The 24,322-nt window shown below is 38.3% G+C and overlaps 2 protein-coding genes across 4 annotated transcripts; both read right to left on the bottom strand.

Moving 5' to 3' along the window:
• Positions 1-683: 683 nt before the first annotated feature.
• On the bottom strand, positions 684-10,406 carry cirop (ciliated left-right organizer metallopeptidase). Of its 2 annotated transcripts, none has more exons than XM_088073110.1 (16): positions 10,269-10,406; positions 8,807-9,161; positions 8,624-8,717; positions 8,287-8,338; positions 8,010-8,159; positions 7,180-7,305; positions 6,913-6,997; positions 6,687-6,823; positions 5,755-5,938; positions 5,551-5,617; positions 5,333-5,429; positions 4,922-5,026; positions 4,565-4,702; positions 3,751-3,860; positions 3,479-3,668; positions 684-811 (listed from the first exon to the last, which is right to left on the bottom strand). In XM_088073110.1, the coding sequence occupies exons 2-15, from the start codon at positions 9,144-9,146 to the stop codon at positions 3,479-3,481; spliced, it is 1,875 nt and encodes a 624-aa protein (XP_087929236.1). In that variant the 5' UTR covers positions 9,147-9,161; positions 10,269-10,406; the 3' UTR covers positions 684-811. The 2 variants fall into 2 exon arrangements, with proteins under 2 accessions (XP_087929236.1, XP_042367804.2); XM_042511870.2 differs by having other exon boundaries at positions 3,483-3,668.
• A 111-nt stretch (positions 10,407-10,517) lies between these two features.
• On the bottom strand, positions 10,518-22,099 carry lrp10 (low density lipoprotein receptor-related protein 10). 2 transcript variants are annotated; one of them, XM_042511869.2, is made up of 10 exons: positions 22,052-22,099; positions 20,264-20,431; positions 20,058-20,090; positions 19,063-19,207; positions 18,225-18,418; positions 17,542-18,107; positions 16,405-16,841; positions 15,315-15,509; positions 14,649-14,778; positions 10,518-13,276 (listed from the first exon to the last, which is right to left on the bottom strand). In XM_042511869.2, exons 2-10 carry the CDS (start codon positions 20,310-20,312, stop codon positions 12,620-12,622), a joined length of 2,406 nt encoding a protein of 801 aa, XP_042367803.2. In that variant the 5' UTR covers positions 20,313-20,431; positions 22,052-22,099; the 3' UTR covers positions 10,518-12,619. The 2 variants fall into 2 exon arrangements, with proteins under 2 accessions (XP_042367803.2, XP_042367802.2); XM_042511868.2 differs by lacking the exon at positions 22,052-22,099 and adding an exon at positions 21,758-22,022.
• Between the last annotated feature and the right edge of the window lie 2,223 nt (positions 22,100-24,322).

Below are 24,322 nucleotides of genomic sequence, written 5' to 3'. Positions count from 1 at the left end.
CTCACCAACTGGTGTCAGAGATTGTTGAAAGAGGTAAGCCGTGTGCTGGTGCTATCATTTTCTTTACTGTTGAAGAGTTTCTCTGATTTTTTTTTTTTTTTACCATTTTAGGGTAGGTTCAAATTTGTGTGCGGCATGCCCAACTGTGATGCTGAGTGGCCGTACGAAGAGGTTTGTAAAATGGCTCTTCTGACCCCTGAAGAAATGAAGATCTTTGAAACCAAAATGTTCAGCAATGTTAAGGATTACTGGAATTTCAGATTAGTAAGTATCTCTATTAAACTATTCACAAACTGATCGAAAATGTTGAATTTAATAAATGGATTTCAAAACATCTCATTCTTTTTTTTTTTTTTAAATATTATTCAACAGTGTCCTGGTTGCAAGTCTTGTATGGTGAGGAGTAATCTCTGTGATCTAAGTGTCCGGTGCATAGTGTGCACAAAGGATAAAAAGATGAACTACATGTTCTGCTGGCAGTGTTTGAGGGAATGGAAAGGTCCGTCTCCACGTTCAGACCGCTGTGATAATCAAGGCTGCACCAATCAGCAACTAGAAACGCTGAGAACGTGTCCAGATATCACCTTTAAGTCTGTGGTGGGCGTCACTGGCTGTCCCTGCATCCGTGCCTGTCCCAAATGTGGTTTTCTGGTTGAGCATGACACAACAAAATGTAAAAACATCATATGTCCGCAGTGTAAGGTGGAGTTCTGTTTTGTGTGTCTGAAGCTCACTAAAGAGTGTGCAGGTCAGGATGGCTCATATTCCAAAATTTGCTCCAGTGGTGTAGCACCAAGGCAGACGTCTCTCCCTGTGTGGCAGGGGATATAATTTTGTTGATTTAACATTTAGAGCTCAAGAAATACAAATACACCTGTTTTTATTTCTTTATTTTTTAGGAAAATACTTCTTAAGTACTTCATTTTTGCCATTTTAGTTTTTTTTTTCTTTTTTAAGAAACGCCCTTTGTGGCACTTTTTTGAAGACAGCAGATGTAAGTCAGCAGTCCCCCAGTTTGGAGAAGCAGGCAGTAGTACTGATACAGAAGCAAAGCAATGTACTGTTGTGATGGGGCAGCAACAACAAAAACAGCAATATCAGTCAATGTCCATGCTACATTAAAAATAGTTTCACCTTGTCGTCAGACAGCCCTTTCCTTTGGCACCACATTTTCTCAACCCTCAGAGCGTCCATATTTGTTCAGAAAGGCTCAACTGTGCCATGCACTGTGTTACGCAGCATCAATTTAAACTGATTTCTTAGTTAGCTAAACTATATTTTCTTGCTGCCCACATCCACAGCAGTACTTTATTGCCTGTTTCTCCAAACTGGGAACATGGCGACTGACATTTGTTCTCCAGGTAATATATAACTCCACTTTAGACAATGTAAACTATCCCTTTTATATAAATAAGAGATATTTTTTGGACTGAAATTTGGGACAATATTACACCACAATTGAAAAATGCAGAGTTAACTTCTACCTAAAACTTTGTTATTCTGTTTTTTGTAAGAATCCTTTGACTAGATTTTGATTTGTATTAATATTGTTGGTTTTCCCTTTAAGATAAGACAAATACATTTACACTGTTGTTTTATACACAAGTATTTCTATTCTTTCAGTGAGTGTCTACAGGGAGCTTTGTTGAAGGGGGTTAAAATGAGCTAAACTGCCCATCAGAAGTAAAAGTACTAACCCCATAATGCAGAATGGTCCCTTCATTCAAATGTCCATATTTTCATATTATTGAATTTGTGATCATTCATACATCAAAATGTAAAAACTACTCACACGTTGTGAGGTAGAGGTGATTCTAACTGCTTTATGTAATTTGGGGTACTTACTTTACTCTATAGCATGACAACATATTTTATGAAATGGAATACATATGTCAAATCTGTATGCAGTGGTGTAAAGTAATGAAGAAATACTTCAGTACAGTGGTTAAGTTTTTATTTTGTGTGTGTGATTATCTGTACACTCGAGTTTTTATTTTTCTTTAAGGTTCTGTTTTTAAATTGATGTATGTTACAAAGAAATAAACTTCCTAACTCTCAAAACGCTGACTGCTTGCTTTCCTGCAAAGCAAATTGTACTTGTACTTTTACTTTTAATATTCAGTTTAATTTATTATGATAAAATTACTTTTGATACTTCAGTAAATTAGATATCAGATACTTTATTTTTTACTCAAGTTTTATTCTAATATGCAACTTTCTGGTCAGATATCTGTACTTTATATGAGATATATAAGATATCTGTACTTTATATGAGATATATAAGAAATCTTTACTTTATATGAGATATATAAGATATCTGTACTTTATATGAGATATATAAGAAATCTTTACTTTATATGAGATATATAAGATATCTGTACTTTATATGAGATATATAAGAAATCTTTACTTTATATGAGATATATAAGATATCTGTACTTTCTGAATGCAAAAAGTAACAACTGCTGTTAGATTGAAGTGACAAGCAGCTAAAATTTATCCCTTTAATGTGGGGAATTACAAGTGTATAGCAGCAGAAAATAGAAATAGCACCTAAATGGTGTCAACTGTGTGCAGTATTATTGAGCAAATATAATTACTTTTCACCACTGTGAAAGTACAAATCGTGGAGGAGAGAGTGGTTATTAAGTTGTGGGACATTAAGTAGTCAAACATTTCCTATTGAGCTCCACAGTCACACATTTCAACTCCTGAACAATTGCGCCACCTTCTGGACCATCTGCGCTATACCAGCTAAACTTTATATAACTTTATATAACAGCTCCTAAATTTTCCCACAGGAAGAAATATGAATCAAATGCTACAGTTCAAAGATGTTTATCACCAGTGGTGGAATATAACTAAGTACATTTACTAAAGTACTGTACTTAAGTATGAGGTACTTGTACTTTCCTTATGTCTTGTCTTTTTATTGCACACATACATCTACTTCAGTACATTTCAGGGGAAAATATTGTACGTTTTACTTCACATAATTATCTGAAGGCTTACGTGACTTTACAAAATAAGATTAATGCATAGATCGATAGAATATAAATAATAATACTAATAATAACACAATTTCAATGTAAAACAGGCTGTGTAATTGATATAGAAATGATCATTTTGGGAGCAAAGTATTCCTTTAAATTGACTTTCCCAGTGTTACTGAGGTCTTTTGTAATCTATAATCCTTCTCTCAGCCTTATGTTTCTCCTATGACTCATTATATAATGTTTTTTAAGTCTGTTGTGTTATAATTTATGTTTGTTTTGTCATTGTATGTGGGACAGGAAATTAGCTGATGAACATTTAGCTGTTTGTGACTTTGCTGTATGTCATGTTCAGTAAAACAAACGCATTAAAATGTCATATTTGTTTGAATGAATTTGTTCTTTTTCATATTTAAAATGATCCTTTACCTAAAATCACAGTTTCTCCAACACTGAAACATTCAGTTTTTAAAGTCAGCTGTTACCTACGGATCAGCGTGATCCTCCGGGGCAGAGTGGACTCTGATCCTGCAGGAGCAACGTTTTCTGAAAGTCACCACAGCTGCAGCCAGGAGACACACAGCAGCAGTGACGCAGAGCGCTGAGGCTGCAGAGAGCTCCGCAGGAGGTCTGAGGGTCCACCACGTCCCGTTTGGCACTGAGGTTAAACTCTCACTGACCAAAAAAATAAAATGAGGTAAATATGAGTCATAACTTATCATAAATCAGAAGTATGCTTGTTTAAAGTCGTACTTACCTTGTGATAGAAGCAGGAAATGAAGAGATATATTCTGAAGGAGGAGTAACGTCAGCGTACACACATAACTTCCTGTCAGGGCAGTGAACCAAACCCTGGTATCCTTTTATCTGACGGTTAAAAACAGCAGAGACAGAACAGTTTTTAAAAATCAGTGTATAACAGTCACATTAACTTTTATATATAAATAAAGAACGTCTTTGTTAAAGCATATTGTAACTTGTCTAAATGTTTACCCCACTTACATACAATTTCGAAGTATTTGTACTTCAGTTTTTCAGTATTTCCATTTTATGCAGCTTTCTAGCTTTATTTCACTACATCGCAGAAGCGCATATTGTATTTTTGACTTCACTACATTTGTCTGACAACTTTCATTTAGTTCTCAGATTACGGTGACCATGTACGTACGGTTTTCTTTAAGTGATGAGAAAATTCTTTCACTTCAAATAAATAATAAATAAATAAATAAACTCTCTTGGATCAGCTTGAAAACGCGTCATTGCAAAGCTGAAAAAATATATTATTTATTAATTATTTTTTTTTGGCACCAAGAAAACTTGCCTTTTTTTTTTTTTTTTTTTTAGAGATACATCGTTCTCACAGAACAAATGAATAAAAATCTTTATTGCCTCAAAGGGAATTTACTTTGCAAAAATGTGCATTAAGACCAACGATGACAACATATGACATAAAAACAACCGACACCATCAATTTACGATAATCTCATGGAGTATGATATTTTGCTCTAGTTTCAGTTGCCTAACAGGATGTAAAGGAGTTACAGTTACTGCGTGTTGTTGTGTGGAGTTACCTGAATGGCGCCTCCTGCTGGACAGTCCACCCAGTCTGAGCCAAAAACCTGGATTTGGTATCTGTTGTGTCCAGTGCACCTGTGTCTGAAACAGCGTCCCTCCACAGAACCGCTGTCCAAAAAAAATTCACTCCGGTTCTGAAAGACAGAAATTAATATTAAAGAAATTCAGCTTAACAAGGGACGAGCAACTGATATACAGATGGTCATTTTGGGGTAAAATATTCCTTTAAACAAAAGAAAACAGTGACAGGCTTTCATTAAGTTACACACACACACACACACACACACACACACACACACACACACGCCAACACACACACACACACACACACACACACACACACACACACACACCTGTCTGGTCAGGTTCGAGAAGAAGCAGCGGCTGTGAAAACCAAAAATCTCTCCACTCTCCTCTTCAGCAGACCGTCTGCTGTTTCCCTCTTTCCAACATTCACTCTGAAGATCAAAAATGTAAAAAACAGTGAAAATGTGATGCTGCAATTGCAAAAAAAAAAAAAAAATGCCACAGGTTGCAAATGATTGCAGTAAAAAAGGCTGATCCCACATTCTTGCTTTACATAACAGGAACATTTAAAAATCCAAAGGAAGGATATAATAAACCATTTTACACATTCTGAGATTAAGGAAAATACTTCTGGGGATGCAAAACAAGTACAACAGATTTACTTATATTTAATAATCTGAAGGATATTGTTTGGCGAAGACAATTTCAATAAAATAATGAGAGGAAATGAAACTTACTCCATTCTTGAGCGGTTTAAACACCCGACACCCGTCCAGGTGCTGGTCTGTCTGGCACTCCCCCTTGTGGAGGTGAAGATGATGACACCCAAATCCACTAAGAGAGAATAATGCAAATTAATGCTGCAAATGTGGTATGAAAATTAAAAAGTGACTCTCATCCAACTTAAAAAACATAAGCAGATGTGTAGAAAACATATATGTAAGTATAAATTTACCTGCCAGTGCAGAAAAATGAGGATTTGTTCTGACAGGTTGACAGAGAGCCAAACGTAGCTCCTTCACCTATTAAAAAAACACAAAATAAAAAACATCATCTTATCTAACTTTTCTCTGTCTGTTCTCTTTATTATTATGACAAATATAAAGTAAATTTTACATGTTTTCACATCGTTATGTTTAATATCTTCATCATTCCTCACCGTCTCCCCACACGAGACTCTGCGCCCGGCTCAGGTCCACAGTGTACCAGCCTGTGTCCTGTAATGCTGCTAAGGTGACCGGGTCGATCCGGACTGTGGACGAGTCCCCCAGCACCGCCGCCATGATGGAGCCCTGCAGGACGCGAGACTCCCAGTGAGAGGACACTCTGCCCGGACGAACATCCTGAAGAAGAAATACATGTAAAACATGTAAAGAGAGCACATAATTCATATGAAAATGGGTTAAAGGGACAATTCACCACAAAATCTATTTTTTTCTGTCTTACCTGCAGTGCTTTTTATCAGTCCAGATCGTTTTGGTTTTAGTTGCCAAGCACTGCCGAAATATCTGCCTTCTCTCCATTATAACCTAACTACATAACTAAATACATATATAAATAAATATAGGAACAAATGAACAAATATGAAAATAAATATGATAAAAATATATATATTTAAAAAAGTATATAAATAAATATGTTTTTAAAAATAAACAAATAAGTAAATAAATAAAGGAATTCACAAAAATTATGTAAATAAATAAATGTATCAACATGCAGGAATAGACAATCAAAAATAAATGCAGGAATAAATATGGAAACAAATAAATACAGAGATGAATGAATAAATAAGAATAAATAAATGCTGTATTAAACGCATAAATAAAAACATAAATTAATTTTAAAAATTAAAACAACTATATGGAGATAAAGTGATAATGCATGAATGAATGTGTAAATAAATAAATGTTGATAAACAGGTCAGAAAAATGGGACATAAATAAATTAATATCTTAAATTTCTGTTATTTATTTATTCATTCCTGTATTTATTCGTGCCATTTTTCATTCTCTATACTTGGCTTATGTTGCTTAAACCATTGAGAAAAAAAAAGTTCCATGATACTGGTCCCTTTAAGGAGCTGCTCAGTACCTGGTTCTCCAGCGGCCCCCCGAGCTCGGGGTCAGCGGATGCCAGGTGTGTCTGCAGGGCCGAGATGACGGATGGGGTGTAAATCCTCATCTGGCCAAATCCATCAGAGTGGGTCACTTTGCCTCGAGGAGAACACGCTATCAAATATACAATATATAATATACAACCACATCATGTATCTAAGTTTAATAAAGTGGCATAAAAATATCCGAAATAATTTAAAAACCTTGAGACGTGGAGGAACAGTCTCTCCAGGTTCGGAGGAGCTCTTTAGAGAAACCGAGTGTGTGAAACAGCTCGTGGATCACCGTCTGAATAAACCAAACACACTCTTTATGACGCATCCTTTACATCCTGCTGCTACTTGTCCGTAAAAACACGTCCCATAATCCCATTGTGCCATTATTTGTTATATTTGGGATCATCTGTCAGTTCTAATAAAAATTTCATTAAACTACTTGTAAAAAAGAGACAGAAATATTGTTAATCGTACTTGTACAGTAGCCTGGTGGCTGTATGCGGCTCCTGTCAGTCTGTCCCTGCAGATGACCGCCACCCCGGCTACGGGACGTCCACTGGTGTCCGTCTGACAGTGGACAGCGTAGGCCAACACATTAGGCTGAGAGGAGAACAGGACATAAAGGTAGTATTTCTTTTGTTATTTTAATATTTTTAATTAATTTTATTGACTTTCTACAAAATTACAGTTAATATAAGAGGATCCAAAAATTAAATAAAAAAGTCTCAAGTCTTATGCATTTAAGTTATTTATTTATTTATTTTTTGCGACAATTTTCTAAGGAAAAAAACATATAAATGACTTAATTGACATACATGCTTATTGACAGGCAATTTCTGGGATTTGAAGGCAAAAAAAAATCAAAGCCTTGAGTGTTTAACATGTGAAGAACAATTTTTTAAAACTTTTAATTCATAATTATTGTTTTAATATTTTGGCCATTTTTTGTTTATTTTATTCTGTTGCTCTCTTTTGAGAATTTCACAGTTTAATTGCTAATCTTGTTGATTGTAACTGTTGTTTTTATTCTTTATTTGTTTTTTAAATTGACACAAACTTGTATTGTTCTTGGATATTTGTGTTTTTAGTGGCGTCTCTTAAATGTCCCTCAGCACCTTTTAAAATGAGTTCTCCTTCGATGTCTTTTCAGAGATTTTAAATAAAATACATAGACTAAAATGCTGTAAAAAATAACCTTTTGTATTTTAAGTGCCATATAACTACTTTTCATTATTAATTTAAATTTCCATCAGTGACTTTTCACTTTGAAAAACTTCTCAAATATGTCTGAAGTGAGTCTTCACCTCCGCTCGACACTTGTCGGTGGCCTGTATGTGGAGGTACAGCAGGAAGTCGGTGTCCTGGAGTCCAGCACCGTCAGGACGGAGCTCAGTCCTGCGAGGTGAATCAGCCTCCGTGTAAATATCACATCCAGCCAGGTGATCATCTGGGATCTGTTGAGAACAGGAACATATTTGGCACCAGGTTTTCATTTCTTCATGTGAACTGGTACATGTTGTCTATGTGGGTTTTTTTAGACTCTTTCACTACAGCACTATAATAATTCAGACTGAAACTTACGGTCACATCCAGACATGTCTCAGATCTGTAGCTGTTGTTCGCTCGACCACACCTGAAGGAAGAAAATAAACTCTCATTTCTCATTAATTTGAAAAGCATTTCAGTTCCTTTAGGATTAATCAGAAAACATGCTGTGACAAAACTCAAACACAAACCTTTTCTAAGAGATTATATTAACAAAGTTAGTCCAAAAGATAAAGATTCACATCTGGCCAAACACACACACACACACACACACACACACACACACACACACACACACACACACACACACACACACACACACACACACACACACACACACACACACACACACACACAGAAACTGCATATTCACCTGTTGTAGTTGGCAGTGCTTGAATTCCTCCAGAGAAACTTGCAGTATTTATTGATGGCTCTGCTGAGAAGCAATGGGCCAGGAGCTCGCTCCACTATTAAAGGGTTAATAATAGTGCATGTTAACCTCTGTGTGTGTGTGTGTCTGTGTGTTATGTGTGTGTGTGTGTGGTCCGTTTATCACCTGACAGTAAAGAAGAAACCATGTTCACAGCCTCCTCCACCGCTGCCTCCATCCTCTCTCTCTCAGCCTCTGATAGGCTGCTGCTCTCTTTTGGAATCCAGGTCTGGATCCTGATTGGCTGTGGGGAGGCAGGAGTGGGCGGGGCTATATTTCTCCTTCGCTGAGGTGATGCCCTCCTGGGTCCTGGCTCCGTGTGTGGGCTGCCTGCAGCTCGGACCACCCTGTTCTGGGCCTGAACCTCGTCAAAGATGCACTTCTGCATCGCTCCTGGAAGATTGGTCATCACCACGGTGACCACCAACATCCCCACCCAGAGCCTCTGGGATGAAGGTGAAGCCATAATTACAGCTGTGACCTATTTTAGGGCCACAGAGGGGATGATGAGTAGTTGTTAGACATTTTGGTTGAGGAGCTTTTACTGCAGGACACGTTCATTCAGACCAACAGGTTTTCTTACGGCTGTTGTGAATCAAACTGTCATCATGATACTAAAACTCTCATCCATCAGCCCACAGGGAAGGGATTTATAAATTAAAATAAAATGATAATACAATGATGCTACTTACAACTGATTAACACTTTACAGTGAATTACATTAATTTATTTTAATACTGAGATGCAAAATATTAGCATCACAATTCCCTTTTTATTGATTATTTATGACTCAAGTCAACTTGTGCTCTTTCATAAATTATCTGTATTTTATTTGTTAAGTAGGAAATATTCAGGACACTAAGATCACTTTTTTTTTGGGAATTTATATTCTACAACTACAAAACACATGGTGGGTTTAATATAGTTAAACCTTATTATGGATTATCCCAAAATAAATAAATAAAGTTTGCAGCGATTCACCATGAAGCTATGCAACATCTGCTGACGTATATAACATAACAGAAATTCCACAGAGTTTAATGGTATAAATTTAAATTTCAGCATTAAATCTGTGGTTGGTCACTTTTATACAAAATAATGTGTCGAATAAATAAAAAAAAAGCTCCCTAAGGTTTTGCAAAATAAAAGTTCCTCCCATGCTGACACATTCTTTGCACTTTTTAATTAATTAATTTTATTGGCAATCATTAAAATAAAATGCCAATTATCAGCAAAATGCCAAATATCAGCCCCTATAATCTGTCGACCCCTAGTAAATATGCATTTAAACAGTGTATGTTTGACAGATAATGAAATTGAGTAAAACAAGGAAATGGGCTGGACTCAGAGTGGGATTGCTGCTTTCTATGAATACAAAAATAAATTACAAGCACATTTAAGTTCCATTGTCGTCCGAATCAAAGATTATTATGAGCAGATTTTGGCCAGTGAGGTCCACTCTGAATGACTGGAGAATAATGACATGAAACGCTGCAGGAGCAGTTAAATATCGAGCGAATCTCAGCCAAAAAAAAATCACTCTCCTGCAACAATAATACATTAATTCAAAAGAATTCATTATAATTACCTCACTCTTTAATAGCAAACAGCTTCATCTTCTCTGCACTCGTCCTCCATCCTGCAGAGCGGAGCGACGATCTGAACTTCTCCCAGAATAACCACTGCAGAGCTCTCTCAGGAGTCTGTGAATTTCCAAAGGATATTTAAATACAAAGCACAATGCAACGACTGATCTGTGACTGAGGCGTCAGGTGCCTTTTCACCTCCATAAACCCCCAACACACCAAAACACAAACAAAAAACAAAACCCAACACCTAAAAGTGCAAATTGTTTAATCTCAGCCACATTTTTACTTATATACAGTGAAGTTGACCCTAATAAACCATAAAATCACTTTCTCTCTTATCTACCTCATAACATAGCAAATTTAAAACTTCCGCCTACTCCACATCGACCCTAATACATTCAACAAAGCAAAACAACTGAAGAAGAGAGAAAAAAAAAAGTAACTCGCTGAAATAAAAACACAGGAAAATGTACAATAATACAAATGGCACACCACAAGTCTGTGTCAAAACGTGACAGAATGATCGATTTCCCCTCAAGGGTTAAAGATTCAAGTTGAGGTTTTTTTTTTGTGAATTCAGGGGCCCCTTTTCATCACCGGTGGGGGCGCCTCATCTTTCCGTGCACACTACACACACATACACATCCTAAAATCAGGCACCAAAGAGATTGTCTTTTGACACGTTTGCTTTTTGTAGATTACATACATTCATTTGGGGAGGGTACACTTTTGTGTGTGTGTGTACTCAAAATGTTGGGTGTGCACTAAAATAGGGGTCCCAAAAAGTTATTGCCAGCTTGCAGAGTACATGCATGTTTTCCCCATGTTATAGTAAAGCCATTGATGTGTCGGTGCGTGCTATGATGTGAAGAAAACGTGTGCCTCCGTGATGTGCAGTGTGCATCTCAGGAAAAAAAATCTCCTCAAGCCATCTGCAGGAAACTCCTCAAAAGGCACTTAAATAGGGGGAATTATTTTGTAGAATTATCTGATATAACACGATGCAAGTGGCAGAAGTATGTGGAGACAATCCACATCTACAAACATACTCCACTGTCAATGTAAGACTTAAGGGGATAGTTCAGTTTTTAAGTGCGGTTGTATGAGGCACTTGTCCATAGACAGTATAACACAGTCTGCACCCCATCAAACTGAAGGAGGAATCTGACATGCAAGTTAAGCAATTGCCTGCTGTGGAGGGGTCAGCGACCACCTAAAATTTATTCTTTTTAATCAGTCTAAGTGTATATAGCTTTACCTTAATGTCAGACGCGACTTCCAATGAGAAAATCAAGCTGTTACATTGCTCTCTTCAAAGCCTGAGAAAACCAGTGAAATAACATTGGCTTCAGTTATACGTGAACCAATATTCCCCTTAAATTCAAATAATGACAATATTATGAATTTGATCAGTTGTATAGAGAGCATAATCTGTTTAAATATTTAGAATTAGGCCATTTTCCAAATTTTGCATTTTCAGATTACACATGATCTGAAAATCATGCATCCAGTGCTTCCACAATGCTTGTCAGTCGTGTCTAAACAGAGAGAGAGAGATGAACAGACACACACACACACTCAGACACACAGCCAGAGACACACAAACAAGCAGGGACAGAGTTCTCCATGTGATTAGAAAGGAGCAGAGAGGGAAATTTGCTGCTGACAGCATAAAGAAATGTGCTCCTGGTGTGGAAGGCCAGGCAACTGCTGACAGGAAGCTGTGTGTCAATTAACACATGGGGGCACTTCCGCATCCAGTGTAAATTTGGCATAAAAATGTGAAAATACTCTCAATTTAGTGCTCAATTTAAACTGATATTGATTTTTTTACAAATTGGACTTGTGTTGTCCGACCTCTGCTTTATGTAACATACTGACTGTGGATGAGTACCTCATACAACCTTACTTACAAAAATCTGAACTATTCCTTTAAAATGCAAAAGCATTCACACAGTTGCAGTCATACCAACATAATATTTTCCATCTAAAAACTAAATCATTCAATCTGACAGTAGCCTGCCTCAGTTTCTGGATAGGGAAGATTCTTCTGTGCAAAAAGTTTACCTTCAATGTGCAGCCTAGCGTTAAGTAAGTGCACGTCCGATACTCACCGACTCTCAAACATACGTCAGCCATGCTTTCAAACTTTCTCAAGGAGGTCTTTTTAAAAAAAAAAAAGCTAAAATACTTGATTCCAACAACTCAAAGCAATTTTCAAAAAGGCACCAGACTTGCACAGTGCGGGTGAGTCTCGCCGTGGCCTGTGCTCGAGTTCAAACAAACGTGGAAAGACTGGGTTTGAGTTTTTATCAGTGAGTAAAGGAGATAAAAGGAAGCAGGGAGTCATTCAGGTGAGCATGGGCACGTCATCCTCTGATGTGGTGTCTTCAGACAGCGGGATAAGCAGCACGTCGTCGTCTGAGGAGGACGAGGAAGAGGAGGAGAAGGAGGGGGAGGCGGAGAGGGGCATGGAGTTGGTGGAGGAGGGCGAGGCTCTGAAGAGGGAGATGCTCAGGCCCAGCGTGTGGAAGATGGAGGCCAGGGAGGGGCTGCTCGGTGGGACGGCGACTGGAGGAGTCTGGGGCGTGACCGGGCTTGGAGCTGGGGGAGCGTACGGAGGTGGAGGTGGGGAAGCGACAGGCGGGAGAGGCAGCGGCAGAAGAGGAGGCGGTGCTTCCTGCTGCTGCTGCTGCTGCTGCTGCTGCTCTGACTGAGACAGCAGGCCGAGTTTCTGAGGCACCGGCTGGTTGACCGCCTCCACGGCCGACGAGGAGCTGGTGGGAGTGGAGTGAGCTGGTTCCTGTCCAGAGGGAGCGGCGTCTGACTGCTGCTGGCCGGAGCTGGATGCCTGACTCGGCCTTGAGGGAGGTCTGGGGATCAGACCCCACCTCCTCATGCGGCGAACAGCCCGGCGGACGAATCGGGGTCTGCGTCTGCGGTGTGGGGAGTTGGCGGCGTCCTGACGGAGGAGCTGGAGGATTCCTCTCAGAGACAGAGACGAGGTCTGACGAGGGTGAAAAGAAATGCGGAGCAAAACAGTTAAAACGCCTTCTAAAATCTGGAAAGCTGTTTCTGTAGAAAGTGAATGTATCTATAGTGGTACAAATATTAAGTGTGTACTTCTTCCTACTCCTTTTCGAACAAATGAAAGTTTACGTGGCTTGAGTATTTGTTATTGAGACTGATTCATAGGATTTGTATAGGCCTTTTTTTCTGGAACATAATTTTAAATATACACTTCAGATAATTATAAATACAATTATCTGGACATTTTCCTTTTCAATCCAATAATCCCATCAACTAATTTTCAGATCATTTCCTTGTCACCTTTTACTGTTTTTTTGCAGTTTTTGAGAGAAATCGAAACAATTCTGATCAGAAGTTTAATTGCAAGTAAAAACTCATCTGAATGCAGCACAAGAAACACAACATCCGTCCATATTTATCTATTTATTTATCTAAGTTTAAGGAACGAGTGGGTGGCTCCGCTTCCGCCCATCAGACAGAGCGAGCTTTGTTTTATACTCTTAATCCTTCCACCTCCGCTACCTCAGCCGTCCTTACCAGCTAATAGTAAAGCACATTAGTGTGAACCTGCCCGGTAACAGCACATTAGCTTTATCTTAACACTCTTCCTACTTCAGCCCACAGACTGCTGCACATTAAAACGGCTGCTAAAGTGGAGCGCACGCACTTAAAGACAGATAAACAAAAGGGCCGCTATGTACTAAAGTGAGTTCTGTGTGGATGAGTCGTGGTGTTTTCATACTGACACTGTTCTCCTGAACTTTAAAGCATCTTTAAAAGTTATTTATATATAATTTTATTTATTTAAAAAGGGTCCATGTGTAATTTAAAACATAAATGCTACCATTCAATGCACCATCCAGAATTATACCTTAGAGCTAATTCACTTCTGCAGACAAAAGACACACATAAAAGCACATCATAAACAGTGATATACAGAAGACGGACAATACAACGTAAAATTACACCAAAAAGCACATCAAGAGTTAAAGGTCAGTGAGTACAGAGCAGCTTTGTACCGTCTTTTCAAGGAGGATTTGAAACCATTGGTCGAGCTGCTGCTCCTCACACTGTCAGACAGTGTTCCACTGATTTGCAGCTTTTACAGAAAAAGCTGGTTGCCCAAATGCAGAGCGACGATATAATATGTTAATATAATATGTCTCATGAAAATGCAAGTGCAAAAGTTGTCCAAAGTTTTTAAGGTTTGTTTGTTATGGTTGTGTTAAACTTGCCGACATGCTGTCTATAAGGCGGTGTAAAAAAGGGACTTTGTAGTGGTCATTGCACAATCTCTGTGTAAAAAAAGACTATTGAATATGAGTTCTTATGGTCTATTTTTGTCTTACCTCATTAGGGTTTTCTGTGGGGAAGTCCTCCACAGGGGGGATGATGCCCTGGGCAATCAGCTGACCATAGGAGGGAGGAGCCTGCTGCTGGATCAGCTCCGCTTCTTGGCGGCTGATTGGTGCAAACAAACTGCCAGAAAAGGGACACATTTAGCAGCATTCACACACACATGCTGCCATAATACAGTCAAACTATATTTATCTTTCTAGCTACCATTAACATCTCACACCACATACTTTTTTTTGTTTTAGGATTGCTTTATTCTGTGGTGAAAAAAGTTTCAAGAGGAGAACACATGACATAACCCACTTCAGCTGAGACAAACTGCACGTGGGAAGTTGACTGTTTACAACACCCTGGCGCTTATCGTTTCTCTGATCATAAAGAGCCGAGTATGGAGTGTGTTGGCTGTGTTGTGAGACACTCTGCTGTGTGTTGCAGAGGTCTTGTCCGGTCGTGCTGACAACAACTGAAGCAAGTAGTGAGTAAAACAAACTTCAGATTACTAGCACAACTGTATCACTCTAAATCACAATTAAATCCCTACTTTGTTGCATCAAAGAAGCAAAATTTTATTCCAAAAGCTAATGACTAAAAAAATGCTTTAGTATTAGAACTGAACTGCAACAACATGATAAAGAAAAACTGGTATCAGAAATAGCTACCTGTACTCCCGGGTCCTGAGCGAGTAGAGTTTACAGGTGCAGCCCATGGCGATCACCAGCAGGAGCCCACAGACCAGGCTGCCCACCGTTGCCGCGGTGATGACCTTGCGGGGCAGGATGACAGTGCAGTTTAGCTCGTCTGTTCCGTCCTTACAGTCCACCTGGCCGTCACAGCGCCAGCTCTCGAACACACACCTGCAGACGAGACAATGGGCCATTTGTGTGTTAGTGAAACAACAATTAATGTGAGAGATTCAGTTTCACACAAAGCCACATCATCCTGAAGCTTTATTATTAAGAATTATCATAAAACCACAATTTTAAACCCTTATGGCACATGATCAGACACTGTGACAGTGTACATATCTGTGCTGACAGATGTTATATGTTGTATCTGATATAATCTATTTCCTCCGCCAAGCATGCAGTGTTTTGTGTTCTGCTTTTTTGTCAGTATGATTACAGAAACACCACTGGGCCCAATTTAATGAAACTTTGTGGAAGTGTGAAGCCTGACTACTACTTTCAGAAGTTTGTGTTGGGCCCTGCATTCCCAAAACAGAATCAAACAAATTACTGAAAACAGAAACAAAGAATATTCTCAGCGTAACACACTTCAACAAGCTGGATATAAGTTAAAGTGTGAATTGTTTTAAGAATCATTACAGCTGAAGATAATGTACATTTTACTCAGTAAACAGTAAATGCAGAATTTAGGTCCTAAAATTAGAAAAGTCAATCTCAACTCTTAGATGGTGACAAATCTGCACACACCCTCTGACTCACACACTCCTTTTCTAACCAAGACACGCCTACACACTGATACCACAGTGAAGACACAAACCATTTTACGTCATTTGACAAAACAACCATTATAAAACCAGACAACCATAGCTGAGCAGCCACTAATTGGACCTTTAAGACAGAATGTTGCTCAGTCACAGTTTCAACGGTAAAAATGAACTTTTAGTACACTTTCTAAATGGATGTTGAAGTGAGATTATTTGTCAACGGCTGTTCTAAGGTAAAGATAAAAAACAAAAAGCGTCCTCTCTGAGCTAAAGAGATAAACAGTCCGTCACATACTGACCTGTCGCTGTCACAATGAAAGGTCCCTGGCTGACACACGGTGCAGTCCCTCTCATCGCTGCCGTCAGCACAGTACAGCTGGTAGTTGCACCTCTCCGTGACCGGGTAGCACACCGGCCTGCCAGCAAAGTGACTGGACGCCACCGGTCTCTGCCCCGCCACTCCGCAGGCAAACTGGCTCGGACTGCAGCCCCTGCAACCCTCCTCGTCCTTCCCCGTCTCAGGACAGTCCCATTTCCCGTCACAGCGCTGCTCCTGGGTAAAGCAACCTCCAGCCGCTCCGCCACACCGGCCCTCCCACGGCGGGCAGTAGGTCCCAACGTGGAACGTGGCGTTGAAGCCGCTCCCCTCCGAGCCAGGGAGAGTCTCGTACGTCATCGACAACAGGCCGGTGTGGGATTCAACTTGGACAGATTTGTAATTGGAGGCGCTGGTGATCTGAAGATAAAGGGAACATCATGTTAACAAAAGAGTGATTATGAAGGCTCTAATACAGTGATACTCAGGGGCCAAATCTGGCTCTCAGTGGGGTGCTAGGTGCCCCCCTCAGCCATTTTCTAATTCACAATAAAAATAAAGTGATTCACACTGGGAATTGTTTTTGTATTTTTTAAGTAAGGTGCCAGAGGGCTTAAAACAGCATCAAAACATCCCATTAATGTCCTAAAATCCTTACAGCATCCCAAAATCCTAGAAATATTCTTAAATCCAAGAAATGTTCTAAAATTTCTCGAGACATGCTTAAGTCCTGAAAATGTCCTAAAACTATCTAAAAATCCTAGAAACATTTATACTCCTTGATATGTGCTAAAATCCTATAAACGTCCCAAAATACTTGAAATATCCTAGTATCACTAAAAGGTCCTAAAATCCTGAAAAGGTGCTAAATCCAAGAGATGTCCTAAAATTTCTAGAAACATGCTAAAGTTCTAGAAGCATCTGAAAATCCTAATAACATCCTAAAATCCTTAAAATGTCATAAATCCTTGAAAATTTCTAAAATCCAAGAAATACCCTAGAATCCTAAAAATGTCCTAAAAGGTCTCCGGCCATTTTGCAAAAGTGGCCTTAAAGGAAAGCAAGTTTTGTATTCCTGCTCTAATAAATGTCACACATTATCTCAGGTACAGAAACTCACTATTTTTATCACGTCTCCTTTGCCTTGCTCTCTGTTGTAGACGGTGAGTCTGTCCCCGGGTCCCAGCACCAGCTGCTGCAGGTCCAGTCTCAGCGGCCTCGAGTCCTGAGGGTCCAGAGTCCACACACAGAACATCGCAGGGCCCCGGATGGCTGGAGGGGAGAAGGTGCCATAGAAGGTCTGGAGGAGCCCTCCGCAGGGCCACTCGATGGGAGTGGGCGTCACAACGGGCTCCCTGCGACTCTGAGGCTCCTGATCCAGATTGGCGTCCTCCTCAATCGGTTTCATCAGCGGCCACTGATCAGACTCTGAATCCGCGACATGTTGTCTCTCAAAGTCCCTGTAGTAGTTCTTCTCTGTGTACGCCTCTACTTTGGCCTCTTCTGATTGCGTGCTGCCGTACTTTGGGGGTTCTGGGGTCTCCTCTTCGGGGTAACAGCCCTTTTCATCTGTGCCGAGGCCTGCACCTTCACTGAGACACTCCACCTGGCCGTTACAGCGCCAGGAGAGAGGAATGCAGCGTCCGCCCAGGCACTCAAAGGACGTTACTGGGCATTCACCAGAGTCTGGAGGTGTGGAAGCAGAAGGGGATCACTAAGACCACCTTTTCACAAGAACTGAAACTTGCAGCAAAAATGAAACACCATATTCATTTTTTACTGTTGTATGTTCCAAAAACGTACCTCTGGCGTAGCTCAACAGGAAAGACGACACAGGAAACTGATGCGGGAGGAAGTGGTGCACCACTGTGATATTCCCCCCTGGAAACTCCATTGGTTGCGGCAACTTGGAGCCACAAAGGACAAACGGCTCGCCGCCAGCGGATGATTTTATAGACACCCATTCCTTCCTACACCGGGCTGAAAACTGGGAAAAGCTGAGAACGAATTTAGAGTCAAATCAGTGAACACAAAATCTCAGTTGCATAAAAATACTCAGACACGAGGCAGCATTTTTTAGATTACAGTGAGACTCTTTAACATCTCTAAGCACATGATGGGCAATGCTAGTAACTGAGAAAGGTGGCTTTATGGAGATATTGGACGCTTACATGATTTTGGCATGAATGTGATCAAGTTTCATCATCCGTATGCATTTCATTTAAAATTTCATTTTAAAATAAACCTCCCTGTTTAATTATTTTATCCGTAAAGAGTCAAGTTAACGGTTAATAGGTAATGTTAGGCTCATATAGTCATCATAAGTGCAATATTGAGGCTCTTGCTCCAGTGTGACTAGACAGGCATTTAAGCAAAAATGTCATGTGGAATATGGAATAACATGCATTTTTGTCAACAGATTTCAAATTAGTAACAAGGACCAGATTCGGCATAACATTAGACACGTTTGGGAATTTTTATCAACATATTTTAAACAATTCTCAAAAGAACGCATATTCAAAACTTTTCCAAAACATTCTCTTTATTCCAAATCATTCCCAGAGATTGAAAACATTTTCTAATTCAATAACTTTTCGAGGAATTTCATGATCTTGGGAATACTGTCCCATGGTGCCTTTACCTAAGAACAATTGGTTCGTCTTCTGAGCCCTTGATGATCCAGCAGTCGTAGGTAGCGCCGAAGCGGTACGACCAGCTGTGGTAAGCAGAACTCCTGATCTCTCCCACTTTGCTGTCTAAGATTTGGGGGGAATGTCCGCAGCGGGCTGAGAGACGGACAGACAGATGGACAGACAGAGGGCCGATGGTTAAGAGAAGTCAAAGTAGTCCCTGTGTTTGAAGCTTTAAGCGTGTGACGTTAAACCTGTGAGGTGTTGGCAGAAAATGTCAGCAGTCTGACTATTTTTGTTTCAACCTTAATTTCAAACCACCGATACATTATAATACTGTTACACAGCTGATAAGAAGTGTTAAGAGAAGTAGTGTGACACAGATACAAATTAAGTTAAAGCTTAAGCTTCGGAAACATGAGCAAATCGGCTTTCCTTCTTTCAAACACATTGGAAGAAGGTAATTAGAAACAAATGAAGAAATGACCCAAAAATAAGTAATAAATAAGTAAAAATACATAAAATATATTACCTGGAAATTAGTTTTTAAAAAAGTTGTTTTTTTAAAGGAAACTGTCAAGAAAAGGTACTAAAAAATTAAAATAATAAACATAAATTTAAATATGTGATTTTAATAATTAGCAATAGAAATATCACTTTCTCTAGCTTTGTTCACTAGAGAATTTCCCGTAGCATTTTTAAAAATAATGTTCTAAATCTTTTTCTAATTTCTTCAAATTTGTGCAACATTCTTTGCTAAGTTGCTTATCCAATTTTCTCATGGTTCAAAGGTTTAAAAACTGAAAGCCGCCTGAAAGCAGCACAAGAAAAGTGATGTCACTCTAGTTTTCAAAGGGTTAATATGATTTGCTGAGGGTGACATCTAATGTTAGCATGTTGGTGACACACTGTTGGTTAGAGAGACATATTTATCTAGAAAGTGACATCAAAAAATCGTTCATCCAAGGTCACAACATGAGGAAAAGCTGACGAGTTCGTCTCTTACCAAAGCTGAGAGCCGGCTCCAAACGACTGAACGCTGCACGTAAAAAAAGCAGAAACAGAACGAGTCAGGTCGGTGTTTTATCACCGAGGCTGATAAATCATGAATGTTATAAGACATGAGAAATGCAAACATGACCTTTGCTTGATAAACATTAACAGACAGATACACAAACAGTTAAACTCACCGATTCAAGTGTATTCACTCACCTGTTATGGTGAAAGCTAGGAGGGCACAAAGGTTGTAAGTGACTGTCATTGTGGTGATGCTTTTCCTCAGAAATGTTGCAAATTATATAACAACTGAAGACTTTAAAAGGGTAAAAATAAAATGTCAGAGATGCGCCATTTTGGGGGGTTTGTTCAGGAAGACTTCATCTGAAAAGTGCAAGAACAGAAAAATAAATAAAGCATTTTAGATTTGTTTGTCAACAATAAAACTCAGGCTGTATGATATGTAAAAACATCATATTGCAGTTATTTTGACAGATACAGAGTCACAATCTTAGTGGAAATGGTCATTTCTGCATTTGATTTTCACTGGAAAAAAATATTAAAATGAGGATGTGATTTTTGCTGTAGTTTCATGACTAAAAAAGCAAGTTCCCTTACATTAAATATTATTTTTAGGCATCTCTGTAGCACCATAACACTTTGTTTATAATGACATATTGTGACACACTGTACATTTGATGTGGATATTGAACTTAGCCATGTTGCAGGTTCGATCATTTTTCGATTAATTGCGCAGTCCTACATATATTTGTTGATGCTAACTTTGTAAGCAAAACCTCCTGCTGGAAAGCATGATATCAAATAAAGATAATAATTAAACAAATAATAAAACAGCCTCACTGTGCTATTACTCTACAACACTAACAACAAATAAGCCATCCAACACATCAAACTGCTAATGTCACAGTTAAGACGAGGCTAAGTCTTTTAGTTGATTAATCAGTAGCTAGAACACCAAGTGTCAACTGTTATGATAATAATTGAGTAAATCATTTAAATCATTCTTTCCAAAGAAAAATGTGTATGAAATGGGATTATTTGTAGTTTTCAATGATCGCAAATAAATACTGAGCCAATGTTCAGACACAACAAGTTAAGATAGAGACAATTACAGGGATCTCCAATAAACTATATTGAAAAGTATATATTTTAAATTATTTTACAAAATTATTTACATTTTTTTTTCTAGGTCATTTCTTGCTTCTTTTTGTTTTTTTACTTTCTCATTTTTAGAGTTTGTTCTTCTTTATTTTGGCAAATTTTTAAGGTAATTTTTTAAAAGACTTTTCACAGTTTTCACTTTAACCTCTAGGCCTGCTGACTTTAGTGATTTAAGCAAATAATAGCCCGGGCTACACAATAATATCCATAATCCATCGATTACTGTTATATACACCCTGGTAGGAAAACACCATATGGATATGGCTGTCGGTGCTTTTGAAGTTGACGTTATTTTGATCTTGAACATTGTGTCTCCTCACACACACACACACACACACACACACACACACACACACAGTCACGCACAAAACACACACTTCCTTCCTATAATCTTCTCAACAATGACGCCAGGGACGCTAGCATTTCCGAGACAAAATCATCGCCACTGAAATAGTTATCCTAATATTTCGAGTAAAGTAAAACTATGAGGATCTCGAGTACATGTCACGTAAGTCCTAAATTAGTTACCTCGAAGTGTAGATAACGTCTTAAGTTAACGTTATTGGATAGTTTCGGTTTGAAGGAGAAGGAGCGAGCAGCCGTCCTCAGCCACAAGCGCTTTAACAGCTAGCATCCCGTCGAGCTAACGGCTAACATCCTGACTTTTGTCTTCGTTAAAACGCTTTTTTTAAGCCGCGACACCCAAATTAAATGTTTCAGAGAACCACAAGAAGAGTTTAAGTAGCCGAATAAATCACAAAATGTGAGCCAGACGCGCTAAAACCCACGAATAAACGATAAAAAAGGAGAGGACAACGTTACCATGTCAGTCGGCCTCTCTTGTTGACAAGTTCTGATCTACTTCCGTGTGTTTCAGCGCATGACGGGAGGGGCGGGGCTTAACGGGTATTATTTCATTCATAAAACTTTTTTCTTCACATTAGACGTTTTATATATTTATTTTTATATTTATAGTTTTTATTATAATATTTTACATTTATATATTCCCACATATAATAATATATGGCGGCTAATGTGTAAAACGAGTTAATGTGAAATTCTTATTTCTCAACACAAGGTGTCAGTGTTGGTTCATATAAATATACAACATAAATTTAATTCACAAAAAAATGTGGTAGATATTTATACAGTTTATGGGTAGGAGCGTACAAGCAGTGGTGGTAGAAGTATGCAGTTCCCTTACTTAAGTAAAAGTGCTAATATTACACTGTGAAAATACTGTTAAAGTGAGTAAAAGTCCTTCATTTAAAATTACTTAAGTAAAAGGTTTAATCAGCAAAATGTACCCAAAGAATTAAAACCTAATGTAGAAAAAATAAAATAAAATAAAATAAAATAAAATAAAGTAACAAAAATACTTTTAATGTTTATAAAAGTGGATGACAATTAATTTTCTGTCAACTGGCTAACTGATTAATCAACTAATAATTTCAGCTGTACTTGTATTAACTTTTTGGTAGTTTAATTTATAACAAAACATATTTTATCAACTCTTCATGCAAAAATCTCAACTTGTAAAGTAATTTAAGCTGTCAGATAAATGTAGTCGAGTAAAAAGTACAATTTTCCCTTCTGAAATGTAGATACGCAAAAGTATAAAGTGGCATGAAAGGAATTGACTTAAGTTAAGTACAAGTACATCAAACTCATACTCAAGTACAGTACTTGAGTAAACGTACTGAATTATATTACACCACTGCATACAAGACTTCTTAAAAAGACTCGGCCTTTGTTGTGGTTGTACAACTTTATTCACTAGAATAATCCCTTTACAAAAACCGTCTCGCAAAACTGAAATGAATAGATGAAACCAAGACATTAAAGTAATGAAAAGACAAAACAAAACAACAATAAACAGTTTACTGATACGCGCCTCAAAATGACCACAAAGGGACACAAAAAGATGCAAAGAGATACAAAATAACTACAAAAAAGTGCAAAACAACCATCAAAGTGACACAAAATAACCATGAGGAGACACAAAAAGACAGAAAAAGGACACAAAAAGACACACATGGTGACTACAAAACGATGCAAAACTACCACAAAGTCTGAGTGTCTTGTTATAGGAGAGGTGCCCAGGGATCCATTGTCTCCTAATACACCCCCAACCTACACATGACGTGTTTTAGTACATATAAATTATTCTGTGTATGTGTTTTACTTAAGTGCAGTCCTGCATTTACAAAAGGATTCCAAACTTCTCTCACCGCTGTCCTATTTTAAATATCAATGTGGGTCTGATGAGGTTTTTCCACCGCATTAAAAATACCTAAAATTGCATGTAGACCAGTTCTTGTCTCTCACTGGAAAATCCAAAAATGATTGTGCAAATATTTTCCATTTTAAAAGGTTAACTGCTGAACACAAGATGTCTCCTAATTCACTTTTGATTCTTAATAAATGTGACCTGGAGGTTTTAAGTTTCCATATCACACTTGTGTAAACTGCATGGTTGCTTTCCAAACCTTTTGAGATGTTACAAAATCATCTTGTAGGTACATGCCTTCAAGTGAGATTTGAGGTGAGACAATTTCCGTCTTCAGAACGAGATTGTGAAAACAGCTGTCTGGTGTCAAACTCTGCGCATAATACATGAATCTGCACGATGAAGCTCAGACATCTATTTAAAGAAACAAAAAGCAAAACATGAGTGGAGGGGAAAAAAATAAATAAATGTTATGTCATCAGATGAGAAAAAGGCAAATAACAAAAGTGAGTTTTTAGAGGAGATATAAAATATGTCACTGAGTTATGAAGACATCAAATGTTTTTTGGCAGCAGGCCTGCCTGCAAAAATGGCCCCTAATAAGGTCCAGTGATCGGTCCTCCCCAGATCTGCTATACTCTTAAAAATGCATGCACATGCTCTCTCTCTCTCTCCTAGTTTAGATGAGTAAATGTCTCTTTTTTTTCAAGAAATTAGTAAAAAAAAAATTACAATAAAATTACATTAAAAAATAGCATATTTAATTACCTGGGAAAATGTAGGGAAAATAATAATAATAATAATAATAATAATAATAATAATAATAATAATAATAGTAATAATAATATATTTTTTAATATATA

This window comes from Plectropomus leopardus, chromosome 23 (assembly GCF_026936395.1).
Source record: "Plectropomus leopardus strain MGB_pleo_1.0 chromosome 23, ASM2693639v1, whole genome shotgun sequence".
NCBI classification, from domain to species: domain Eukaryota; kingdom Metazoa; phylum Chordata; class Actinopteri; order Perciformes; family Serranidae; genus Plectropomus; species Plectropomus leopardus.
This window is presented reverse-complemented; position numbering and strand designations above follow the sequence as displayed.